This window comes from Geotrypetes seraphini, chromosome 2, assembly GCF_902459505.1.
Source record: "Geotrypetes seraphini chromosome 2, aGeoSer1.1, whole genome shotgun sequence".
In the NCBI taxonomy this organism is placed as follows: domain Eukaryota; kingdom Metazoa; phylum Chordata; class Amphibia; order Gymnophiona; family Dermophiidae; genus Geotrypetes; species Geotrypetes seraphini.
The window spans coordinates 519,695,605-519,717,700 of NC_047085.1; the positions used below are offsets into that span (position 1 = coordinate 519,695,605).

A 22,096-nucleotide genomic window follows, 5' to 3' on the forward strand; every position below is an offset into this window, starting at 1 on the left:
GCTATCTTTCTCTTTTCTTCGTCAGATGGCTGCAGACCTGGACCTTCAATTGGATGCTGGTTCTAAATACTCTAAGGAGTATCTAGAAGTCATGCTTCTTCCTCAACCTCCTGCAGAGTCACTTAAGCTTCCTCTTCACAAGCTTTTGTCTCAGACTTTTACACGATGCCTGGAGACTCCTTATGCTATTCCTGCTATCCCAGGCAAGTTGGACTCCAGGTATAAAACTCTACATTGCAAAGGATTTGAGAATTCACAGTTATCTCACCAGTCCCTGCTTGTGGAGTCCTCCTTGAAAAGATCCCACCCTTCCAAGGTTTATGCTACCGTTCCTCCTGGAAAGGAAGGGAAAACCATGGACAAGTTTGGACGTCGCCTCTACCAAAATGCCATGATGTCCTCCAAAGTCCTCAATTACAATTTTCATTTTGTCACTTATTTCAAGTTTCTCATTGATCTCCTTCCAAAATTTCTCAGCTATTTAGATACTCAAAAAGCACTTTGAGTTTCAAGCAGTTATAGCTACTCTGTCACAACTCATATTACATCTACTTCAGTCTTCTTATGATGCCTTCGAGTTGTCCGCCAGGGCGACTGCTTGTTCTGTAGCAATACGCCGCCTAGCCTGGCTTTGCACCATTGACATGGACCCTGATCTTCAGGACTGCTTGGCTAATATTCCTTGTGCAGGCAATGACCTCTTCGATGAATCTATCGAGGCAGCCACCAAAAACTTGTCTGAACATGAAAAATCTTTAGCTTCTATTGTCAGACCAAAACCTAAGCCAGCTCCTACCAAGCCTGCACGCCCTCCTCCAATTTTCCAGAGGTGTTTTGCTCCGAGAGCAGCTCCTTACACTCGTCCTCCTCTCAAAAAACAGCAGAATCAGAAGCAACAGAAATCTCAACCTTCTGCACCTAAGGCTACGCAGCCTTTTTGACTGTTTAAAACAGAGCATAATCTCCACCGTTCTGTCTCTGACCTATCTTACCCCATTGGAGATCGTCTCCATCATTTTTACCACCGATGGGAGACAATCACATCCGACCTCTGGGTGCTGTCAATCATCAGGGAAGGATACTTTCTTCGTTTCACTCGGGTTCTACCAGAGCTTCCTCCAAGAGAGTATCCTTCCAGTCCATCCCAGACCGCCCTTCATCAGGAAGCTCAAGCTCTGCTTTGTCTCCTTGCCATCAAACCAGTTCCTTTGGAACAGCAGAACAGGGGGTATTACTCCCGTTACTTCCTTGTTCCAAAGAAGACAGGCGATTTGCGACCCATTCTGGATCTCAGGGGGCTCAACAAATTTTTAGTCAAAGCAAATTTTCGAATGTTGTCCCTGGCGTCCCTTTATCCCCTTCTGGATCTGAAGGACTGGTTATGCTCTCTGGATCTGAAGGAGGCTTATACTCATATTCCCATTCATTCGGCCTCCCTTCAATATCTCAGATTTCGGGTGGGGAATCTGCATTATCAATAAAGAGTGCTGCCCTTTGGCCTGGCTTCATCTCCCAGAGTGTTCACCAAGTGCCTGGTAGTGGTAGCAGCAGCTCTAAGGATCCATGGTCTTCAGGTATTTCCCTGCCTAGACAACTGGCTGATCAAAGATTCAACATCTCAGGGGGTTATTGTAGCGATCCAACAGACTACGTGGTTCCTAGAAAGTTTGGGATTCGAAATCAACTTTCCCAAATCACAACTTCAGCCCTCTCAGAATCTACAATTCATCGGAGCTGTTCTGGACACTATCCAACTCGGAGCATTCCTTCCGCAACAGCATCTGGAAGCTCTCCTTCAACTCTGTCATGCAGTGTCTTCCCGCTTTTCTATCGCAGCGAGACATATGATGGTACTACTAGGTCACATGGCCTCCACAGTCCTCCTTTTGACAGACTTCACCTCAGAATTCCTCAGTGGACCCTGGCATCTCAGTGGATGCACGCTTGCAACCCACTTTCTTGACACATTGCAGTCACTCCTTCCTTGAGACAGTCTCTCTGCTGGTGAATGCTCTCTTCCAATCTCTCCAGAGGCTTACTGTTTCAAACGCCCCCTCATCAGAAGGTCCTCACAACAGATTCCACGACCTACGCTTGGGGCGCTCATCTCGATGGTCTCCGCACTCAAGGCCACTGCACCAGTACGGATCGTCAGTGCCACATCAATCTGTTGGAACTCAGAGCGATCTTCAAGGCTCTCAAAGCTTTTCAACATCTTCTTCACGACCAGGTAGTCCTCATTCGGACGGACAACCAAGTCGCCATGTACTATGTCAACAAACAGGGAGGGACGGGATCTTCGTCCCTTTGTCAAGAATCTCTGAAAGTGTGGGACTGGGCAATCCGTCACAATACCTTCCTTAAAACTGTCTACATTCAAGGGGCTAACAATTGCTTGGCGGACAACTTGAGTCGTCTTCTGCAACCTCACGAATGGACACTCCATTCCTCGCCCCTTTATCACATTTTTTCGCAGTGGGGAACACCTCAGATAGCTCTTTTTGCAGCTCCCCACAATCACAAACTGCCTCAGTTCTGCTCCAGGATCTATTCTCCTAATCGCCTCGAGGCAGATGCTTTCTTACTGGAATGGACGAGTCCCTTCCTGTATTCATTCCCTCCATTCCCTCTCATTCTCAAGACTCTTGACAAGTTGAAGAACACTCACGCCACCATGATCCTGATTGCTCCTTGGTGGCCGAGACAACCTTGGTACTCCCTTCTACTTCAACTCAGCAGCAGGGAGCCATATCTTCTACCAGATTTTCCATCTCTGCTTACAGAGTCAGGGGTCTCTGCTTCATCCAAACCTGCAGTCTCTACACCTGACAGCTTGGTACCTGTCAACATAATTCTTCTTCAGTTTTCTCAACCTGTAAGAGACATTTTAGAGGCTTCTAGGAAGCCTGCCACTAGGCAATGCTATCACCAAAAATGGACTAGATTTTCTACATGGTGTTTTTCTCATGATAAGGAGCCTCAACATTCCTCCTTATCTTCTGTTCTAGATTATCTTTTGCACTTATCCACCTCTGGCTTCAAGTCTTCATCGATCCAAGTCCATCTCAGTGCAATTGCTGCTTTCCATCAGCCTATTGAAGGGAAATCCCTCTGCTCATCTGGTGGTTTCCAGATTCATGAAAGGACTTTTCAATGTCAAATCTCTCAAACCGCCTCCAGTGGTTTGGGACCTCAATGTTGTCCTTTCTCAACTGATGAAGCCTCCATTTGAACCAATTGACAAGGCTCATCTAAAGTATCTCACTTGGAAAGTGGTTTTTCTTATTGCCCTCACATCTGCTCAAAGAGTCAGTGAGCTGCAAGCTGACCCACCTATCACTGTCTTCCATCATGACAAGGTGGTCCTCCATACTCATCCTAAATTCCTCTCTAAAGTGGTTTCAGAATTTCATCTCAACCAATCCATTCTTCCAGTGTTCTTTCCAAACCCTCATTCTTACCCTGGAGAATCAGCTCTTTATGCTCTGGACTATAAATGTGCTTTGGCCTTCTATTTGGAATGCACCAAACCACACAGAACTGCTCCTCAACTTTTTGTCTCCTTCGATCCAAACAAGTTGGGACATCCAATCTCTAAGGGTACCATCTCCAACTGTGGATGGCTGCTTGTATCTCTTTCTGCTATGCCCAGGCTGGATTTCAACTACAGAGTCGAGTCAAAGCCCTTAAAGTCAGAGCAATGGCAGCTTCAGTAGCTTTCCTCAGATCTACACCTATTGAAATTTGCAAATCTGCTACTTGATCCTCATTCATACTTTCACCTCTCACTATTGTCTGGATACTTTCTCCAGATGGGATGGCCATTTTGACCAGAGAGTATTACAAAATTTATTCTCCTAATTTGCTAATGCTCCCACCATCCCATTCTGGTTAGCTTGGAAGTCACCCATATGTGAGAATAGGCTGCCTGCTTGTCCTGGGACTAAAGCACAGTTACTTACCATAACAGGTGTTATCCAGAGATAGCAGGCAGCTATTCTTGCAACCCACCCACCTCCCCTGGTTGGCTTCTCTGCTAGCTATCTGAACTGAGGGCGGGGCAGGAAAGCACTCACGCATGCGCGGGGCGGCTGACTCGAAACTTCTAGTTTCTACAAGCAAGTCTTCTTGCGAGGCTGTCCACATCTGGGCTCCATCGGTGACGTCACCCATATGTGAGAATAGGTGCCTGCTGTCCCTGGATAACACCTGTTATGGTAAGTAACTGTGCTTTTTCATCAACCAGGTTTAAAATGTCTTCAGAGGATCCATGAAAGTGAGAAACCATTTACATGTCCAGCATGTGACAAAAGATTTATTTGCCAATCAAGTTTAAGACAACATGAGAGGATTCATACTGGAGAAAACCCATATACATGTCCAGAATGTGGTAAAAGCTTTAATGGGCAATCAAACTTAAAAAAGCACAAGAGGATTCATACTGGAGAGAAACCATATACCTGTTCAGAATGTGGTAAAAGTTTTAATCATCAATCAAGTTTTAAAAAACACAAAAGGATTCATACTGGAGAGAAACCATATACATGTCCAGAATGTGGTAAAAGTTTTAATGGGCAATCAAATTTAAAAAGGCACAAGAGGATTCATACTGGAGAGAAACCATATACCTGTTCAGAATGTGGTAAAAGTTTTAATCATCAATCAAGTTTTAAAGCACACAAGAGGATTCATACTGGAGAGAAACCATATACCTGTTCAGAATGTGCAAAAAGCTTTAGTCAGCAATCAGAGTTAAGGAAACACAAGATGATTCATACTGGTGAAAAAACACATATGTGTCCAGAATGTGGTAAAAGGTTTAATGGGCAATCAAATTTTAAAACACACAAGAGGATTCATACTGGAGAGAAACCATATACCTGTTCAGAATGTGGTAAAAAATTTAATCATCAGTCTAGTTTTAAAAAACACAAAAGGATTCATACTGGAGAGAAACCATATACATGTCTAGAATGTGGTAAAAGTTTTAATGGGCAATCAAATTTAAAAAGGCACAAGAGGATTCATACTGGAGAGAAACCATACACGTGTTTAGAATGTGGTAAATGTTTTAATCATCAATCAAGTTTAAAAACGCACAAGAGGGTTCATACTGGAGAGAAACCATATACCTGTTCAGAATGTGGTAAAAGCTTTAGTCAGCAGTCAGAGTTAAGAAAACATGAGATAATTTATACTTGTATGAAAAGCTTTAGGCAGCAATCAGAGTTGAAATACGAGAGGATTCATACTGGAGTGAAACCATATATGTGTCCAGAATGTGGTAAAAGTTTTAGTGGGCAATCAAGTTTAAAAAGGCACAAGAGGATTCATACTGGAGAGAAACCATATACATGTTCAGAATGTGGTAAAATCTTTAATGGGCAATCAAATTTAAAAAGGCACAAGAGGATTCATACTGGAGAGAAACCATATACCTGTTCAGAATGTGGTAAATGTTTTAACAATCAATCAAGTTTAAAAACACACAAGAGGATTCATACTGAAGAAAAACCATATACCTGTTCAGAATGTGGAAAATGTTTTAAACATCAATCAAGTTTAAAAACGCACAAGAGGATTCATACTGGAGAGAAACCATATGCCTGTTCAGAATGTGGAAAAAGCTTTAGTCAGCAATCAGAGTTAAGGAAACACGAGATGATTCATACTGGAGAAAAACCATATATGTGTCCAGAATGTGGTAAAACTTTTAATGGGCAATCAAATTTAAAAAGACACAAGAGAATTCATACTGGAGAGAAACCATATACCTGTCCAGAATGTGCGAAAAGCTTTAGTCAGCAATCAGAATTAAGGAAACACGAGATGATTCATACTGGAGAAAACCCATATACATGTCCAGAATGTGGTAAAAGCTTTAATGGGCAATCAAACTTAAAAAGGCACAAGAGGATTCATACTGGAGAGAAACCATATACCTGTTCAGAATGTGGTAAAAGTTTTAATCATCAATCAAGTTATAAAAAACACAAAATGATTCATACAGGCGAGAAACCATATACATGTCCAGAATGTGGTAAAAGTTTTAATGGGCAATCAAATTTAAAAAGGCACAAGAGGATTCATACTGGAGAGAAACCATATACCTGTTCAGAATGTGGTAAAAGTTTTAATCATCAATCAAGTTTTAAAACACACAAGAGGATTCATACTGGGGAGAAACCATATACCTGTTCAGAATGTGCAAAAAGCTTTAGTCAGCAATCAGAGTTAAGGAAACACAAGATGATTCATACTAGAGAAAAAAACATATATGTGTCCAGAATGTGGCAAAAGGTTTAATGGGCAATCAAATTTGAAAAGGCACAAGATAATTCATACTGGAGGGAAACCATATACCTGTTCTGAATGTGGTAAAAGTTTAATCAATCTCTTAAACAATCACAGCTCTTGTAAGGATCTATATGTATAAATTAGTAAAAGTGCTCAGACCACCTACCCCTGTTTACTGATGACACCAAACTGCGGGTAGAATCGGGACCATCATAGCATTTTTACAGTCCTTGACCCAACCTTTAACTTTAATTATTTTCACTTTATTTTAAAAATAAGTCACTTATCTGTATATCAGCAGGTTGGGTACTCTATTCACTGCAGTATTATCGTGCAAATGTGTAAACTGTGCATTGAAGTGCTTTTCTACTACTGTGTCAGCTCTGGGAAAAGTTTTAATCATCAGTCAAGTTTTAAAACACAAGAGGATTCATACTGGAGAGAAACTATACACGTGTTCAGAATGTGGCAAAAGCTTTATAGAGCAATCAAATTTCAAAAAGCACAAGAGGTTCATACTGGAGAGAAACCATATACCTGTTCAGAATGTGATAAAAGCTTTAGTCAGCAATCAGAGTTAAGAAAACATGAGATAATTTATACTTGTATGAAATGCTTTAGGCAGCAATCAGAGTTGAAACACAAGAGAATTCATACTGGAGAGAAACCATATACCTGTTCAAAATGTGGGAAAATCTATAGTCAGGAATCAGATTTAAGGAGACACGAGATTATTCATCCTGGAGAGAAACCATATACCTGTTCAGAATGTGGTAAAAGCTTTAATCAATCAAATTAAAAAAGGCACAAGATGATTCATACTGGAGAAAAACCATATACCTGTTCAGAATGTGGGAAATCTATAGTCGGGCATCAGATTTAAGGAGACATGAGATTATTCATACTGGAGAAAAAACATATACGTGTCCAGAATGTTGTAAAAGTTTTAATCACAATCCCATTTTAAAATGCAGAACCATTGCCAATGCTAAGAAGTGCTGAGAAGTATGCACCTTAATCACTCTGCTCATTTTCCTTTTTCTTCTTTTGAGGCTTTTGTGGCCCGATATTTCCTCTCCATGCCGAAGAGAAGAGGCAGGAGTCCTACTGGAGCCTTGCAGTGCTCCATGGTGCCGACTTGGCAATATTGAGGAGCTGCTGTGGCGCATACAGGGAGTTACAACACCGATGTCTTATGTCAGCCCGCTGAGGGCGCCGGGGCTGAGTGAGACCGGGACTGCTTCTCTTGGGCAGACACCACCCTTAGTCCAGACATCCGAATGCTACCCCCGCAGCCCCAGATTACTAGTTCTCCGAGGGGCAAGGAAATCCCGGAGCTGGGGGAGGTCCTTTCTCCTGAGGCAGTTAACATTAATACGGAGAGCATGGAGGCAGAACTCCCTGTACAGGGAGTTGCTGCAGGAGAATCAGGGGCTGGTTCAGCAACCGGAGGTGGAACAAACCAGACGAAGCAAGGCCAGGAAAATTCCTCTGAGGGTGAGCATTTCTACATCCAACAAAAATTTCCTATTTGGGAGAAGCCCGCTCAGGTGACTCAAGTCTCTTTGGGACTTAGTGGCTAACTTTGCTAAAACTATTAGCCCCAATTTCTACTAGAGACTAAATTGATTCAACACACTAAAGAGCTCAAAGAAGATCTGACTGTTTCAAAATCCTCTATTCAAAAGCTTGACCAAGATTTATTACAGTTAAACCAGTGTTCTTCAACGGCTGATTCATGGACTAGTGCCGGGCCGCAGAAATTTCCTGCCAGTCCACAGAGCCAGCATATGCATCGGACCCCAGACAGTGCTCTTCAGCCGCCGGTCCACGGTGCGATCAATGCGGCGTTGTCTCCAGGCTGGCTCCCTCTTCCTCAGTGCTGTAGTGCACAAAGCCATGGGCAGAGGCTCCTATGCACATCCTACATTTGAACCAGAAGTCTTATCTCTGACATCGCAACGTTAGAGGGAAGGCTTCTAGATGAGGTGCGGGACATGTGAGGAACTGCTTCCCACGGCTTTGTGCACTGCAGCACTGAAGAAGAAGGAGCCAGCCCGAAGATAACACCGGGGGGCAGGCCAGAAGGCAAGGCACAGCATGGAGGGAGGGAGATAACAACAGTAGGGGGAATGATGTTATTTTTTAATTTAGTGATTGATTTAATCTGCTGTCTGTTCAGGAAGAAATGCATTTGTTTCTTATCCTCTGGAGTTGTACTGCTTGCAGTCTTGCATCGTAGGGTTTGTTTGTAAATATTAGTACTTTTAGTTTTTGTTCCCGCATTTGCATGGGGTTATCTGTTTTCTGGTAGGAATGAATGTTGAAAAACATACAATGTGCTTTGTGTAGTTTAATTTTGTGGGTAACCATTATGTGTTGTTAATAAGATTATATTGTGTGTGTGTATATATGAAAAATGAATGGAAAAGTGGTGTTACAATTAGTACTATTATGGGAGCGGGGTCTGGCCCACAACTTAGCCCAGTGTTCTTCAACTGCTGGTCCACGGACCGGTGCCGGTCCACAAAATAATTATTTTATTTCCGCCGGTCCATAGGTGTCAAAAGGTTGAAGAACACTGGTATAAACAACTACAAGAGGCCCTAGTCAAGGATAATGTGAATCTTAGAAGGAAATTAGAAATGCTTGAGAATAACTCGTGAAATAATAACCTGAGACTTATTAATTTTCCTAGACTGACAATGGTAACTCCTAGGGAGATGCTTAGAAGATACTTGGTAGAAGTTCTACAAGTCCCGTAAAATATTACCCCCATTTTCTCAAGTGTATTATCTACCTAATAAAAATGGGCCTCAACTACAGTCCAAAAATCTGATCAAGCATTACTGAATGTATCGGAAACATCTGATAAGGACATAGTAACACCTTCTACATTGACATTGACTGTAGCTCTTTCGATTGATAAAGTATGATTATTGAGGCTTTTCTTTAAAAATAACAGAGTTTCTTGGAAGTAAAATTCAAATGTATCCTAATCTTTCAAGAGAAACTCAAAAATGCCATCGAATTTCTTCTCTTGAGACCAGGGGTCATTTTATTGGGGGCTACATTCTAGTTGAGACATCCCTGTAAGTGTATTATTTGCCACCGCTCAGTTAAATACGTTTTCTTTGAACCTCAACAGTTAACTGCTTTCTTGGCCTTGTCCCGAATAGATGGGGAAAAATCAATCGCTCACTAGTTTGAATATGTTACTCCTCCCTCAGCACTATGTATAGCTTATTCGTAAATAGATTTATATTTTCTTTTTTTTCTCGCATATGTGATATCTTGGATACAATTTGGAGGACTTGAGTTGTGTTAGTTAAACTAATATTCTTTTGTTTTCTTTTATGGAATATCAAGGTGTAAAATGTTTGTTTTATACTTTGAGAAAGCAATGTCCTGTCTAACCAACTTTCTGTACAAATGTATACTTGGTATGTAATTTGAAAATTTATAAATAAAGAAAAAAAAACCATATACATGTCCAGAATGTGGTAAAAGTTTTAATCGTCAATCATATTTTAAAATGAAAAACCATACACATGTCCAGAATGTGGAAAAAACTCCTTGGATTTTGGCCAGGTACTAGTGGCCTGGATTGGCTACCGTAAAGCACAGTTACTTACCGTAACAGGTGTTATCCAGGGACAGCAGGCATATATTCTCACATGTGGGTGACGTCATCTACGGAGCCCCAGCGCGGACAGCTTTTCAAGCAAACTTGATTGAAGTTTCAAGTTTGCTATGCTGCACCACGCATGTGCATGCCTTCTTGCCCACTAGAGGGCGCATCCCCACCTCGTGGTCCTCAGTTCCATATCCAGCAAAGAAGCCATCCCCGGGGAGGAGGGCGGGTTGTGAGAATATATGCCTGCTGTCCCTGGTAAGTAACTGTGCTTTATCCCAGGACAAGCAGGCATGATATTCTCACATGAGGGTGACCTCCAAGCCAACCAAAAAAGGGCAGGTGGGAGGATGGCAATTTAGGAAAACAGATTTCGCAAAACTGACTGGCCAAACCAGCCGTCACTCCTGGATAACGTATCCAGACACTAGTGGGAGGTGAAAGTATGAACCGAAGACCAAGTGGCAGCCTTGCAGATGTCCTCCATCGGAGTAGACCGAAGGAAAGCAACAGAAGCTGCCATCGCTCGGACCTTATGTCCCGTAACCCGACCATGCAGCTCGAGACCAGCCTGAGCGTAGCAAAAAGAAATACAAGCAGCCAACCAGTTGGACAAGGTGCGCTTGGAAACAGGACGTCCCAACCGATTAGGATCAAAGGACAAAAATAATTGAGGAACCTTCCGATGAGACTTGGTGCATTGAAGATAAAAAGCCAACGCCCTCTTACAGTCAAGAGTGTGAAGCGCCACCTCCCCAGGATGAGCATGGGGCTTCGGAAAAAACACCGGAAGAACAATTGACTGATTGAGGTGGAAATCAGACACAACCTTAGGTAAAAATTTAGGATGGGTGCGAAGAACCACCTTGTCATGATGGAACACAGTAAAGGGCGGGTCCGCAACCAAAGCCTGCAGCTCACTAATCCGACGAGCAGACGTGAGCGCAAGTAAAAAGATCACCTTCCAAGTGAGAAACTTAAGAAGAGACTTGTCAATCGGCTCAAAAGGAGGTTTCATCAGCTGAGCCAAGACCACATTAAGATCCCAAACCACAGGAGGAGGTTTCAGAGGAGGATTAACATTCACTAAACCCCTCATGAAACGAACCACCAGAGGATGAAGAGAGAGAGAACGTCCCTCGAGATGCCGATGGAAAGCAGCAATAGCACTGAGATGCACCCGAATGGAAGTCGTCTTTAGCCCAGACTTGGACAAATGCAACAAATATTCCAGAACCGAGGACACCGGAACCGAACTCGGATCCAGATGGTGCGAGGAACACCAGGATGAAAATCTGGTCCACTTCTGGGAATAACAAAGCCGAGTCGAGACCTTGCGCGAGGCTTCCAACACCTCCCTGACCGACTGAGAAACAGAAACCGAAGTCAGGGGGAAAGGAACCAAGCCGTCAGATGTAATGACTGAAGATTGGGATGCAACAGCGAACCCCGACTCTGAGACAGCAGAGAGGGAAAAACAGGCAGAAGTAGAGGCTCCCTGGCACTGAGTTGAAGGAGCAGGGAGAACCAGTGCTGACGAGGCCAACGAGGCGCAATGAGAATCATAGTGGCTCTGGATGACTTGAGATGAACCAACGTCCTCAAGATCAGAGGAAAAGGAGGAAACGCATAAAGGAACCTCCCTCCCCAGTCGAGAAGGAAGGCATCGGCCTCGAGACGGTCCTGGGAGTAAATCCGAGAACAATAGAGGGGCAGTTTGTGAGTCTCCGGGGAGGCAAACAGATCCACCTAAGGAGTCCCCCAGCGGTCGAAGACCTCTCGCAGAACTCGGGAGTTGAGCGACCACTCGTGCGGCTGGAGAAGACGACTGAGTTTGTCAGCCAGACAATTCTTCTCTCCCTGAATGTAAACCGCCCGCAGGAAGATGTTCTGGGAGACCGCCCATTCCCAAAGGCGCAAGGCTTCCCGGCACAGGGACCAAGAGCCCGTCCCCCCTTGCTTGTTTACATAATACATTGCCACTTGGTTGCTCCCGTCGAGGATCCCGAGGATGGCTTCTTCGAAGTTGGAGCTGAGGAAGGAAGAGAGGACTTACCCCCCGTCAACTTCAAAGTCATGGCCGTCGGCTTCGAGGAAGCAGGATGTCTCGGCAAGGCCGAGGGAGTCGAGGCCGAGGTCAAGGCCGGGGCCGAAACCGAGGCCGACGTCGAGGCCTGCTCCGCGGGGTCGACAGCAAAGAGCTCCGCCATTCTGGCATGACGGCGGCGGAGAGCTCTTGGCTGAAAAGTCGAGCACCTGGGACAGGAATCGGTGGGGTGCTCGGGACCCAGGCAAAGTAAGCACCACCGGTGGGGATCGGTGAGAGAAAGTAGCCGATCGCACCGGGTGCACTTTTTAAAGCCCGTCAAAGGACGGGACATGAAATCGAAAACGAACGAGGTCCCGCAGCCGCGGCTACCGGGAGCTCCCGGAGCCGAACGAAAAATCTTTTTTTTTTTTTTCGACGATTAACAAACACACGAACGAATAAAAAAATAAAGCAAGCACAGCGACCGAGAAAAACGACTCAGACGCGGTGTCAGAAGGCAAAAAAAGAGAGAGCACAATTTCCACAGGGCTTCTGGCTCCGCGGAAAAAACTGAACTGAGGACCACGAGGTGGGGATGCGCCCTCTAGTGGGCAAGAAGGCATGCACATGCGTGGTGCAGCATAGCAAACTTGAAACTTCAATCAAGTTTGCTTGAAAAGCTGTCCGCGCTGGGGCTCCGTAGATGACGTCACCCACATGTGAGAATATCATGCCTGCTTGTCCTGGGATAAGCACAGGCTACTGGGCTTGATAGACCATTGGTCTGACCCAGTAAGGTTATTCTTATGTTCTTATAAAACATACTGGTAAAAAACCATACACTTGTCCAGAATATGGTAAATGTTTTACTCGTAAATCAAGTTTTAAAAAAACACAAGAGAATTCATACTGGAGAGAAACCATATATCTGTTCAGAATGTGGTGAAAGATATAGGGAGAAATTCTATAACTAGCGCCTAAATGTAGGCGTTGGTAGGCGCTCTGCCGATGGTCAGAGATGTCAGGGTTGCAGCGTCTACTGAAGCCTAAATAAAAAAGCAGCTGAAATGGTTGCTGGAATCGTGGCTAGGTAGCCACCTTAGGCCAAGGAATGCCAAAGTAGGTATGGCCAATGCCTAAAGTGGCGTTAGGAGATCTAAAGTGGCTCCCCAGCCCTGAATCACACCAAGATAGGCAGCTGAAATGTAGGCCTGGAAAACCCTAGCCTACATTTCAGCTGCCTATCTTGGCCTAGACTGCAGCAGCTGATCGTGGCAGAGAAATTTCTCCCTCCCCCATCAGCTGAGCATCAAGGATTCCCCAAAGCCGCGATCTGTAACAGTCATCCAACTTTGAGGAGTCCCAGCCCTCCTGCCGGCACTCCACTAACATCCCTGGCAGTGCCCTTAAGGGATCTTGCCAATCGGAGTCTTAGAGAACCTTTGGGAAGGAGGCCTAAGACTCCAGTTGACCCAGGTGCCTAAAACCTCACCTATGGGACAGCCATAGGGTGCGTGGCCCAATCAGCCTTAGGCTGCTCCCCAGTGCATCCCAGGATGCACTGGGAAGGGGAAGGCGGGCCTGCTGGCCAGAGGGAATGTGCATCACTCCAGCTGGCCTTCTGCAAATAGGTATAAGGAAGGATGCAGTGGGTGTTGGCAGGAGGGATTAGGCATCCCTCCTGCCGGGGATGTTAACGGGGTAGAAGGGTACCAGCAGGAGGAAGTGGACGCCTCTCCTGCCGGCTGATTTGCAGTTGTATTTGGGAGTTCCCTGCTGCTCTCAGCTGATCGTGGCAGTGGAATTCCTCCTCCCCCATCAGCTGAGTGGCAGGGACTCCCAAAAGCCGTAATTCTGTAACCAGCACCCAGAACTTGGGAGGCGGTTACAGAATCATGGCTTTGGTGAATCCCTGATGCTCAGCTGATAGGGGAGGGGGTATTCCCCTGCCACAATCTGATATTGCAGTCTAGGCAAAGATAAGTGACTGAAATGTAGGCCAGAGTTTTCTGGGCCTACCTTTCCACCACCTATCTTTACTGAATTTAGGCACGATTTTGTAACTGGTGCCCTCGAATGATTGACAAGTGATCAGCTACCGCTTTTAAGGCGGCCATCGATTTAGATGCTGGTTACAGAAACTGGCCCATAATGATCCATCCACTTTAAGAAAACACAAGAGGATTCATACTGAAGATAAACCATATACATGTCCAGAATGTGAGAGGTTTTAATATCAATCACATTTAAAGATACACAAGGAAATACATACAGATACAGGAAGAAAGTGTATATGAACATTTAGGAGTGGTGGAAAGAACAATATTGAGCAGAAATAGCTGAGAGAAAATATCAGTAAAGAATATTATCGGAGACTAAAACTGATATTGAAGAGTATGTTAACATCACAGAATAAGGTAGTGCCATGAGACGGAGAGGACACTATTCAGTGGAGCTCCATGCTTCCCCTGGCTTTTTGCACATCTTACTAACTCTATCTGCATTTCTGAACATCCTGGATTCAAATATCTACCTCAAGCTACTAAGCCAAGCTGATTCAATAAATGGACACTCAGTTCCACCTCTACATGGCACATTGCGTGGACAGCCTCATTGACTTGTTGACCAGTACTCCCAAGTCTCTTTCCTGGGGGGTCTCTCCAAGTACCGCACAGGACATCCTGTATTCGTTCCAGAGCTTAACTATTCTCTGAGTGACAAAAAATTTCTCCTATTGGTTTTAAAAGTATTTCCCTATAACTTCATCGAGTCTCTCCTAGTCTTTGTAATTTTTGACAGAGTGAAAAATCGATCCACTTGTACCTGTTCTACTCCACTCAGGATTTTGTAGACGTCAATCATATCTCCCCTCAGCCGTCTCTTTTCCAAGCTGAGGAGCCCTAACCGTTTTAGTCTTTCCTCATACGAGAGGAGTTCCATCCCCTTTACCATCTTGGTCGCTATTCTTTGAACCTTTTCTAGCACCACTATATCTTTCTTGAGATAAGGAGACCAGAATTGAATGCAATGCTCCAAATGAGGTCGCACCATGGAGCGATACAGGGGCATTATGACATTCTTAGTCTTGTTAACCATCTCTTTTTTTTTATAATTCCCAACATCCTGTTTGCTTTTTTAGCCGCTGCCACACATTGGTTAGAAGGTTTCATTGTATTGTCTACAATGATACCCAGATCCTTTTCTTGGGCACTAACCCCCAAGGTGTACCCTAGCATCCGGTAGCTGTGATTCAGGTTATTCTTCCCAATGTGTATCACCTTGCATTTGTCTACATTAAATTTCATCTGCCACTTGGACGCCCAGTCTTCCAATTTCCTAATGTCCGCCTGCAATTTTTCACAATCCGTATGCGTTTTAACAACTTTGAACAGTTTAGTGTCATCTGCACATTTAATCACCTCACTCGTCGTTCCAAATTCCAGATCATTTATAAATAAGTTAAATAGCACTGGTCCCAGTACAGACCCCTGTGGCACTGCACTGTTTACTCTCTTCCATTGAGAAAAATGACCATTTAACCCTACCCTCTGTTTTCTATCCGATAACCAATTCCTAATCCACAACTGAACTTTGCAACCTATCCCATGACTCTTTAATTTTCTCAGGAGCCTCTCATGAGGAACTTTATCAAAAGCTTTCTGAAAATCTAGATATACTATGGGCCTTTTCTACTAAACCGCGCTGGGAGCCGCACTGAATGTCCTATGCTGCTCCTAAAGCTCATTGAGTTCCTATGAGCGTCAGGAGCAGCACGGGCCATTCAGCGCTGCTCCCCATGCTAAAACCACTAGCGCAGTTTAGTAGAAGGGGGTATAACAATCTGTTCAACTTTATCCACATGTTTATTCACAGCTTCAAAGAAGTCAAGCAAATTTGAGAGGCAAGATCTCCCTCGGCAGAACCCTTGCTGACTCTGACTCATTAAATAATGTTTGTCTACGTGTTCCACAATTTTATTTTTTAAACTCATTTCTACCATATTGCCCGGCGCCAAAGTGAGGCTTACTGGTCTGTAATTTCCTGGATCTCCCCTGGATCCCTTTTTAAAAATCGGCGTATCATTGGCCACCTTCCAATCTTCAGGTACTACAGATGATTTTAGCGACAGGTTATAGATCACTAACAGCAGGTCAGCAATTTTATGTTTGAGTTCTTTTAGTACCCTGGGATGTATACCATCCGGTTCATGCGATTTATCACTTTTTAACTTGTCGATTTGGCTTAGTACATCTTCCAGATTCACCAAGATTTCTTTCAGTTCCTCCACATCATCACCCTTGAAAACCATTTCCGGTGCAGGTAGATCTATAAGAACATAAGCAGTGCCTCTGCTGGGTCAGACCAGAGGTTCATCATGCCCAGCAATCCTCTCACATGGCAGCCCATCAAGTCCAGGTCCTGTATAGTGATCTTCTATCTATACCCTTCTATCCCCTTTTCCTTCAGGAAGTTATCTAATCCTTTCTTGAACCCCAATACCGTACTCTGTCCTATTATACCCTCTGGAAGCGCATTCCAGATGTCCACTACCCTTTGGGTGAAGAAGAACTTTCTAGCATTGGTTCTGAATCTGTCCCCTCTCAATTTTTCCGAATGCCCTTTCGTTCTTGTAGTTTTCGAGAGTTTGAAGAATCTGTCCCTCTCCACTTTCTCTATGCCCTTCATGATCTTGTAGGTCTCTGTCATGTCCCCTCTAAGTTTCTGCTTCTCTAGGGAAAAGAGCCCCAGTTTCTCCAATCTTTCAGCATATGAAAGGTTTTCCATACCTTTTATCAATCGTGTCGCTTTTTTCTGAACCCTCTCGAGTGTCGCCATATCCTTTTTAAGGTACGGCGACCAATATTGGACGCAGTACTCCAGATGGGGACGCACCATCGCTCGATACAACAGCAGGATAACTTATTTCGTTCTGGTTGTAATACCTTTCTTGATAATACCTAGCATTCTATTTGCCTTCTTAGAGGCCGCTGCACACTGTGCCGACGGCTTCATTGTCTTGTCCACTATTACCCCCAAGTCCTTTTCTTGGGTGCTTTCACCCATTACCAGCCCTCCCATCATATAGCTGTACTTCGGTTTTCTGTTTCCCACAAGCAAGACTTCACATTTTTCTACATTAAACTTCATCTGCCATCTCGTCGCCCACTCTCCTAGTTTGTTCAGGTCCCTTTGTAAATCTTCGCAGTCCTCTTTAGTCCTAACTCCACTAAATAATTTGGTGTCGTCTGCAAATTTTATTACTTCGCACTTCGTCCCTGTTTCTAGATCATTTATAAATACATTGAACAGCAGTGGTCCGAGTACCGACCCCTGCGGAATATCACTCGTGACCCTTCTCCAGTCCAAGTAGTGGCCCTTCACTCCTACCTTTTGCTTCCTACCCGCCAACCAATTTTTGATCCATCTATGTACGTCTCCTTCGACCCCATGGTTCTTCAGTTTCCATAGTAGGTGTTCACGGGGTACCTTGTCAAAGGCTTTTTGGAAATCTAAGTAGGGATCCCTACGAGGGTCAAGATAAGAAAATTGGGTCATTAGGGCATAGACAGAGAGTGGGTAAGCAGAGTGGGCAGACTTGATGGGCTGTAGCCCTTTTCTGCCGTCATCTTCATCTTCTATGTTTCTATGTTTATGGGGTCCCCTTTGTTCATTCATTTGTTTATTCCTTCGAAGAAGTGCAATACGTTTGTTTGGCACGATCTTCCTTTGCAGAAGCCATGCTGGCATGTTTTCATCAGTTTATTCCAGGGATGTCCAACCTTTTGGCTTCCCTGGGCCGCATTGGCCAAAAAAAAATGTTTCTGGGGTTGCACAAATGTGCAAACGCTGCAGCAAGACAGAGGAGAGAGCCGGCAAGACAGTAAACACCCGGGGGCAGCAGAGGAAAATACTGCTTCGCCCTCAACCAGGGCCACACATAATACTTCACGGGGCCGCAGGTTGGACACCCCTGGTTTATTCCTTTCTAGATGCTCATCGATGCTGTCTTTTATCAGCGCTTCTGCCATCTTCCCCGGAACCAAAGTCAAACTTACCGGTCTGTAGTTTCCCAGGTCATCTGACCAATGACCTAGAAAAGGAGGCAAAGTGCGAGGTTATAAAATTTGCAGACGATACCAAACTGTGCGGAAGAGTTAGCTCCAGGGAGGAGTGTGAGGACCTGCAAAAGGACCTAGACAAGCTGGAAGACTGGGCAAACAAATGGCAAATGCGCTTTAATGTGGAAAAATGCAAGGTCATGCATATAGGGGAAAAGAACCCGTTGTTCAACTACAAATTGGGGGGGGCGTTGTTGGGAGACAGCAGACTTGAGAGAGACTTGGGTGTGCTGGTGGATGCATCACTGAAGCCATCTGCACAGTGCGCAGCAGCCTCGAAAAAAGCCAACAGGATGCTGGGCATCATAAAGAGGGGCATAACAACCAGGACGCGGGAAGTCATCATGCCATTGTATCGAGCGATGGTGCGTCCACATCTGGAATACTGCGTTCAGTATTGGTCGCCGCACCTCAAGAAGGACATGGCGATACTTGAGAGAGTCCAAAGGAGAGCAACGAAACTGGTAAAAGGGCTGGAACACTGCCCATACGCCGAGAGGTTGGATAGGCTGGGGCTCTTCTCTCTGGAAAAGAGGAGGCTCAGGGGTGATATGATAGAGACCTTCAAAATCATGAGGGGCATAGAGAGGGTGGATAGGGACAGATTCTTCAGGCTGAAGGGGACAACAGGTACGAGGGGGCATTCGGAGAAACTGAAGGGAGATAGGTTCAAAACGAATGCAAGAAAGTTTTTCTTCACCCAAAGGGTCGTGGACACTTGGAATGCGCAACCGGAGGAAGTGATCAGGCAGAGTACGGTACAAGGATTCAAACAGAGACTGGACGGATTCCTGAAGGATAAAGGGATCATGGGATATTGAGAAAGCTAACCAGAAAATAAGTATAGAAACCCAGGTCGTGCATGTGCAAGACCGGAGGGCTAGGAAGGGAAACCAAGGCGGAATGGGGGCCCCTTCTGGTGATTTAGACAGGTCGTGACCTGTTTGGGCCGCCGCGGGAGCGGACTGCTGGGCAGGATGGACCTGTGGTCTGACCCGGCGGAGGCACTGCTTATGTTCTTATGTTCTTATCTCTCGATCCTTTTTTTAAAGATGGGCGTAACATTAGCTATTTTCCAATCCTCCGAGATCACGCCTGTTTTCAGGATAGATTACAAACCTGCTGTAGTAGTTCTGCTATTTCCTCCTTTAGTTCTTTCAGTACCCTAGGATGGATTCCATCTGGGCCCGGAGATTTGTCAGTATTTAATCTATCTATCTGCTTATGTACATCTTCAAGGCTTACCTCCATGGATGTTAATTTTTCTGCTTGATCTCCTTTGAAGATTTTTTCAGGTTCCGGCACATTGGATGTGTCATTTTTTGTAAAAACTGATGAAAAGAACATGTTTTGTCTATCCGCCACTTCTTTTTCTCCTTCACCACTCCTTTCCTATCTCCATCTTCCAGCAGTCCCGCCTCCTCCCTTGCCGGCTGCTTCCCTTTAACATATCTGAAGAACGGTTTGAAATTTCGTGCTTCCCTGGCTTGCCTCTCTTCATATTCTCTTTTTTCTCTTCTCACCACGAGGTGACATTCTTTTTGATGCTTCCTGTGCTCTTTCCAATTCTCCCCAGTTTTGTCCTTTTTCCATTTCCGGAATGAATGTTTCTTGTCTCCTATCGCTTTCTTCACTTCTTTAGTTATCCACGCCAGGTCTTTTGTTCGGCTCTTTTTGCATCCTTTTCTAAATCTGGGAATATACAGATTTTGCGCCTCGCTCATCATGTCCTTGAATAATGACCAGGCTTGCTCTATAGTCTGCGACTTCTTTGAGCTGTTTCTAAGTTTCTTCTTTACCATTACTCTTATCGCTTCGTAGTTTCCTTTCTTGAAGTTAAAAGTTGTCGCTGTGGTTCTCTTTCCCTTTGGTATTCCTATTTTAACTTTAAATTTGATCATATTGTGGTCGTTGTTTCCCATCGGTCCTACTACTTCCACTTCCTTTGCAGGTCCTCTTAGCCCATTTAGGATTAGATCCAGAGTGGCATTCCCTCTCGTCGGTTCTGACAAGCTGCTTCATGAAGCAGTCCTGTATAGCCTCCAGGAATCTGGTCTCCCTAGCACATTTTGAGTTCCCAAGACTCCTGTCTATCCTGGGATAGTTGAAGTCTCCCATTACAATCGTTTTACCGCTTTTGCATTCTCGCATCATCTCAGCTTTCATTTCTTCATCATTTGCTTCGGATTGCACAGGTGGATGATAGTACAGTCCCATCCTTATCTTGGGCCCTTTCCATCTTCTTCCGCAAAGACCGAAGCAAATAATTAATTCAGTCTTTCCGCTACGTCCTTAACCTCCCTGAGCACCCCTTTCACTCTTTGATCATCCAACGGTCCCACAGATTTCCTCACAACTTTTCTGCTTCTGAAGTACCAAAAAAATTGCTATGAGTTTTTGCCTCTTTTGCAAGTTTCTCTTCATATTCTTTCTTAGCTGTCTTTATCAATGCTTTGCATCTAAGTTGCCAGTGCTTCTGTTTCTTCTTATTTTCTTGATTCGGATCCTTTTTCAATTCTTTAAAGGATGTTTTTTTGGCTCTAATAGCCTCTTTCACTTCACCTTTTAACCACACTGGCTCTCGTTTCCTCTTCTTTCCACCTTTGCTGATATGTGGAATACATCTGGTCTGGGCTTCCACAACGGTATTTTTAAATAACATCCATGCCTGGTTTACAGTCCTAACCTTTGCAACTGATCCTTTTAGCTTCTTTTTAACCAATTTCCTCATTTTATCATAGTCACCCTTTCAAAAATAAAACGCCCCTACGGTAGATTTCTTTTGCGACGTTATTCCCGGTATCAGCTCAAATTCGATCACGTTATGATCTCTGCTTCCCAGCAGACCCAACACTGTTAACTCCAATACTATGTCTTGCATTCCACTAAGGACCAAATCTAAAATAGCACTCCCTCTTGTCAGTTCCTGGACCAGTTGCTCCAAGAAGCAGTCATTTATGACATCTAGGAATTTTACCTCCCTAGCACTCCACGATGTAACATTTAACCAGTCAATGTTGGGGTACCAGCACCATTTTTCCTGAAACCAGGTGTGGATTAGCCCAAGCTTGCTGCAGCGTATTTCAGCGTTGCAGCTGGAGTGTTGTTATCCCCTGACGCAGCCCTGACCAGCGAAACGGGGACTCCCTGTCGAAGTATTGGTGTATAGAAGAAACAAGCAGCAGCATTGTGTTTCAACAGTGCTTGGCGTTAGTGCACTGTAGCGTTTGCTTTTTGATTTTGATGCTGACTGATCCTGTGAATGAAACACGATATGGACATTGTGGAGTGTTTTTTGAGCCCATGAAGCATTAACAGGCTTTTTTCTCCTCATATTTATATGCTGTGTTTAGCTTAGTCAAAATACTGCGTTTCTCTCTCACCCTACATTATACTACGTAGTGGTCAGTGGAGTGATCATCACTGAGTCGAGCATAATTTTTGCTTTTTCTGTGATAATTGAATTATATAGTAACTAGTATTTAACAGGTGCTAGAATAGATGTGTGTGTCTGTCATTCTTTATTTCTTTCTCTTTCTCTCTGCTTGGCCGCTTTCTGTCTGTCTGTCTTTCTTTCTGTCTCTCTTTTTCCTTGGCTGTAGCCCTTCTCCCTTCCTTTTACCTCCCCCCTGTCTAGCAGCACCTCTTCCCTGCTCCCCCTGTCCAGCAGTAGCCCTTCTCCCTTCCTTTTACTCCCCCCTGTCTAGCAGCACCTCTTCCCTGCTCCCCCTGTCCAGCTGCGCCCCTTCCTTGCTCCTCCTGTCCAGCAGCAGCCCTTCTCCCTTCCTTTTACCTCCCCCCTGTCTAGCAGCATCTCTTCCCTGCTCCCCCTGTCCAGCATTTGGCTTCCTGGTCGTTCGTGTCTGCCCTCCTCTTCAAGAAAGCCTACTGAGGATCGTAGCCGGCTGTAGCGAACCTCGCAGGCGCTATGCACCTCAGTAGCATGTTCCCTCTGATGCGATCCGGTGTGTCAGAGGGAACGTGCTACTGAGGTGCAGAGCGGCCTGCGAGGTTCGC

General features: G+C 44.7%; 1 protein-coding gene and 1 pseudogene across 1 annotated transcript; both read left to right on the forward strand.

Annotated features, from left to right (window-relative positions):
* LOC117354676 overlaps positions 1-7,250 on the forward strand; it is a 55,441-nt pseudogene extending 48,191 nt beyond the window's left edge.
* Positions 6,448-7,250, forward strand: LOC117354685 (zinc finger protein 92-like). Its single transcript, XM_033932552.1, has one exon. It carries the CDS (start codon positions 6,635-6,637, stop codon positions 7,094-7,096), a length of 462 nt encoding a protein of 153 aa, XP_033788443.1. The 5' UTR covers positions 6,448-6,634; the 3' UTR covers positions 7,097-7,250.
* Positions 7,251-22,096: the final 14,846 nt, after the last annotated feature.

Excerpts from the sequence above, each read along its gene's own strand:
- LOC117354685 (XM_033932552.1), top strand. The coding sequence starts at position 6,635 with ATGTGTAAACTGTGCATTGAAGTGCTTTTCTACTACTGTGTCAGCTCT.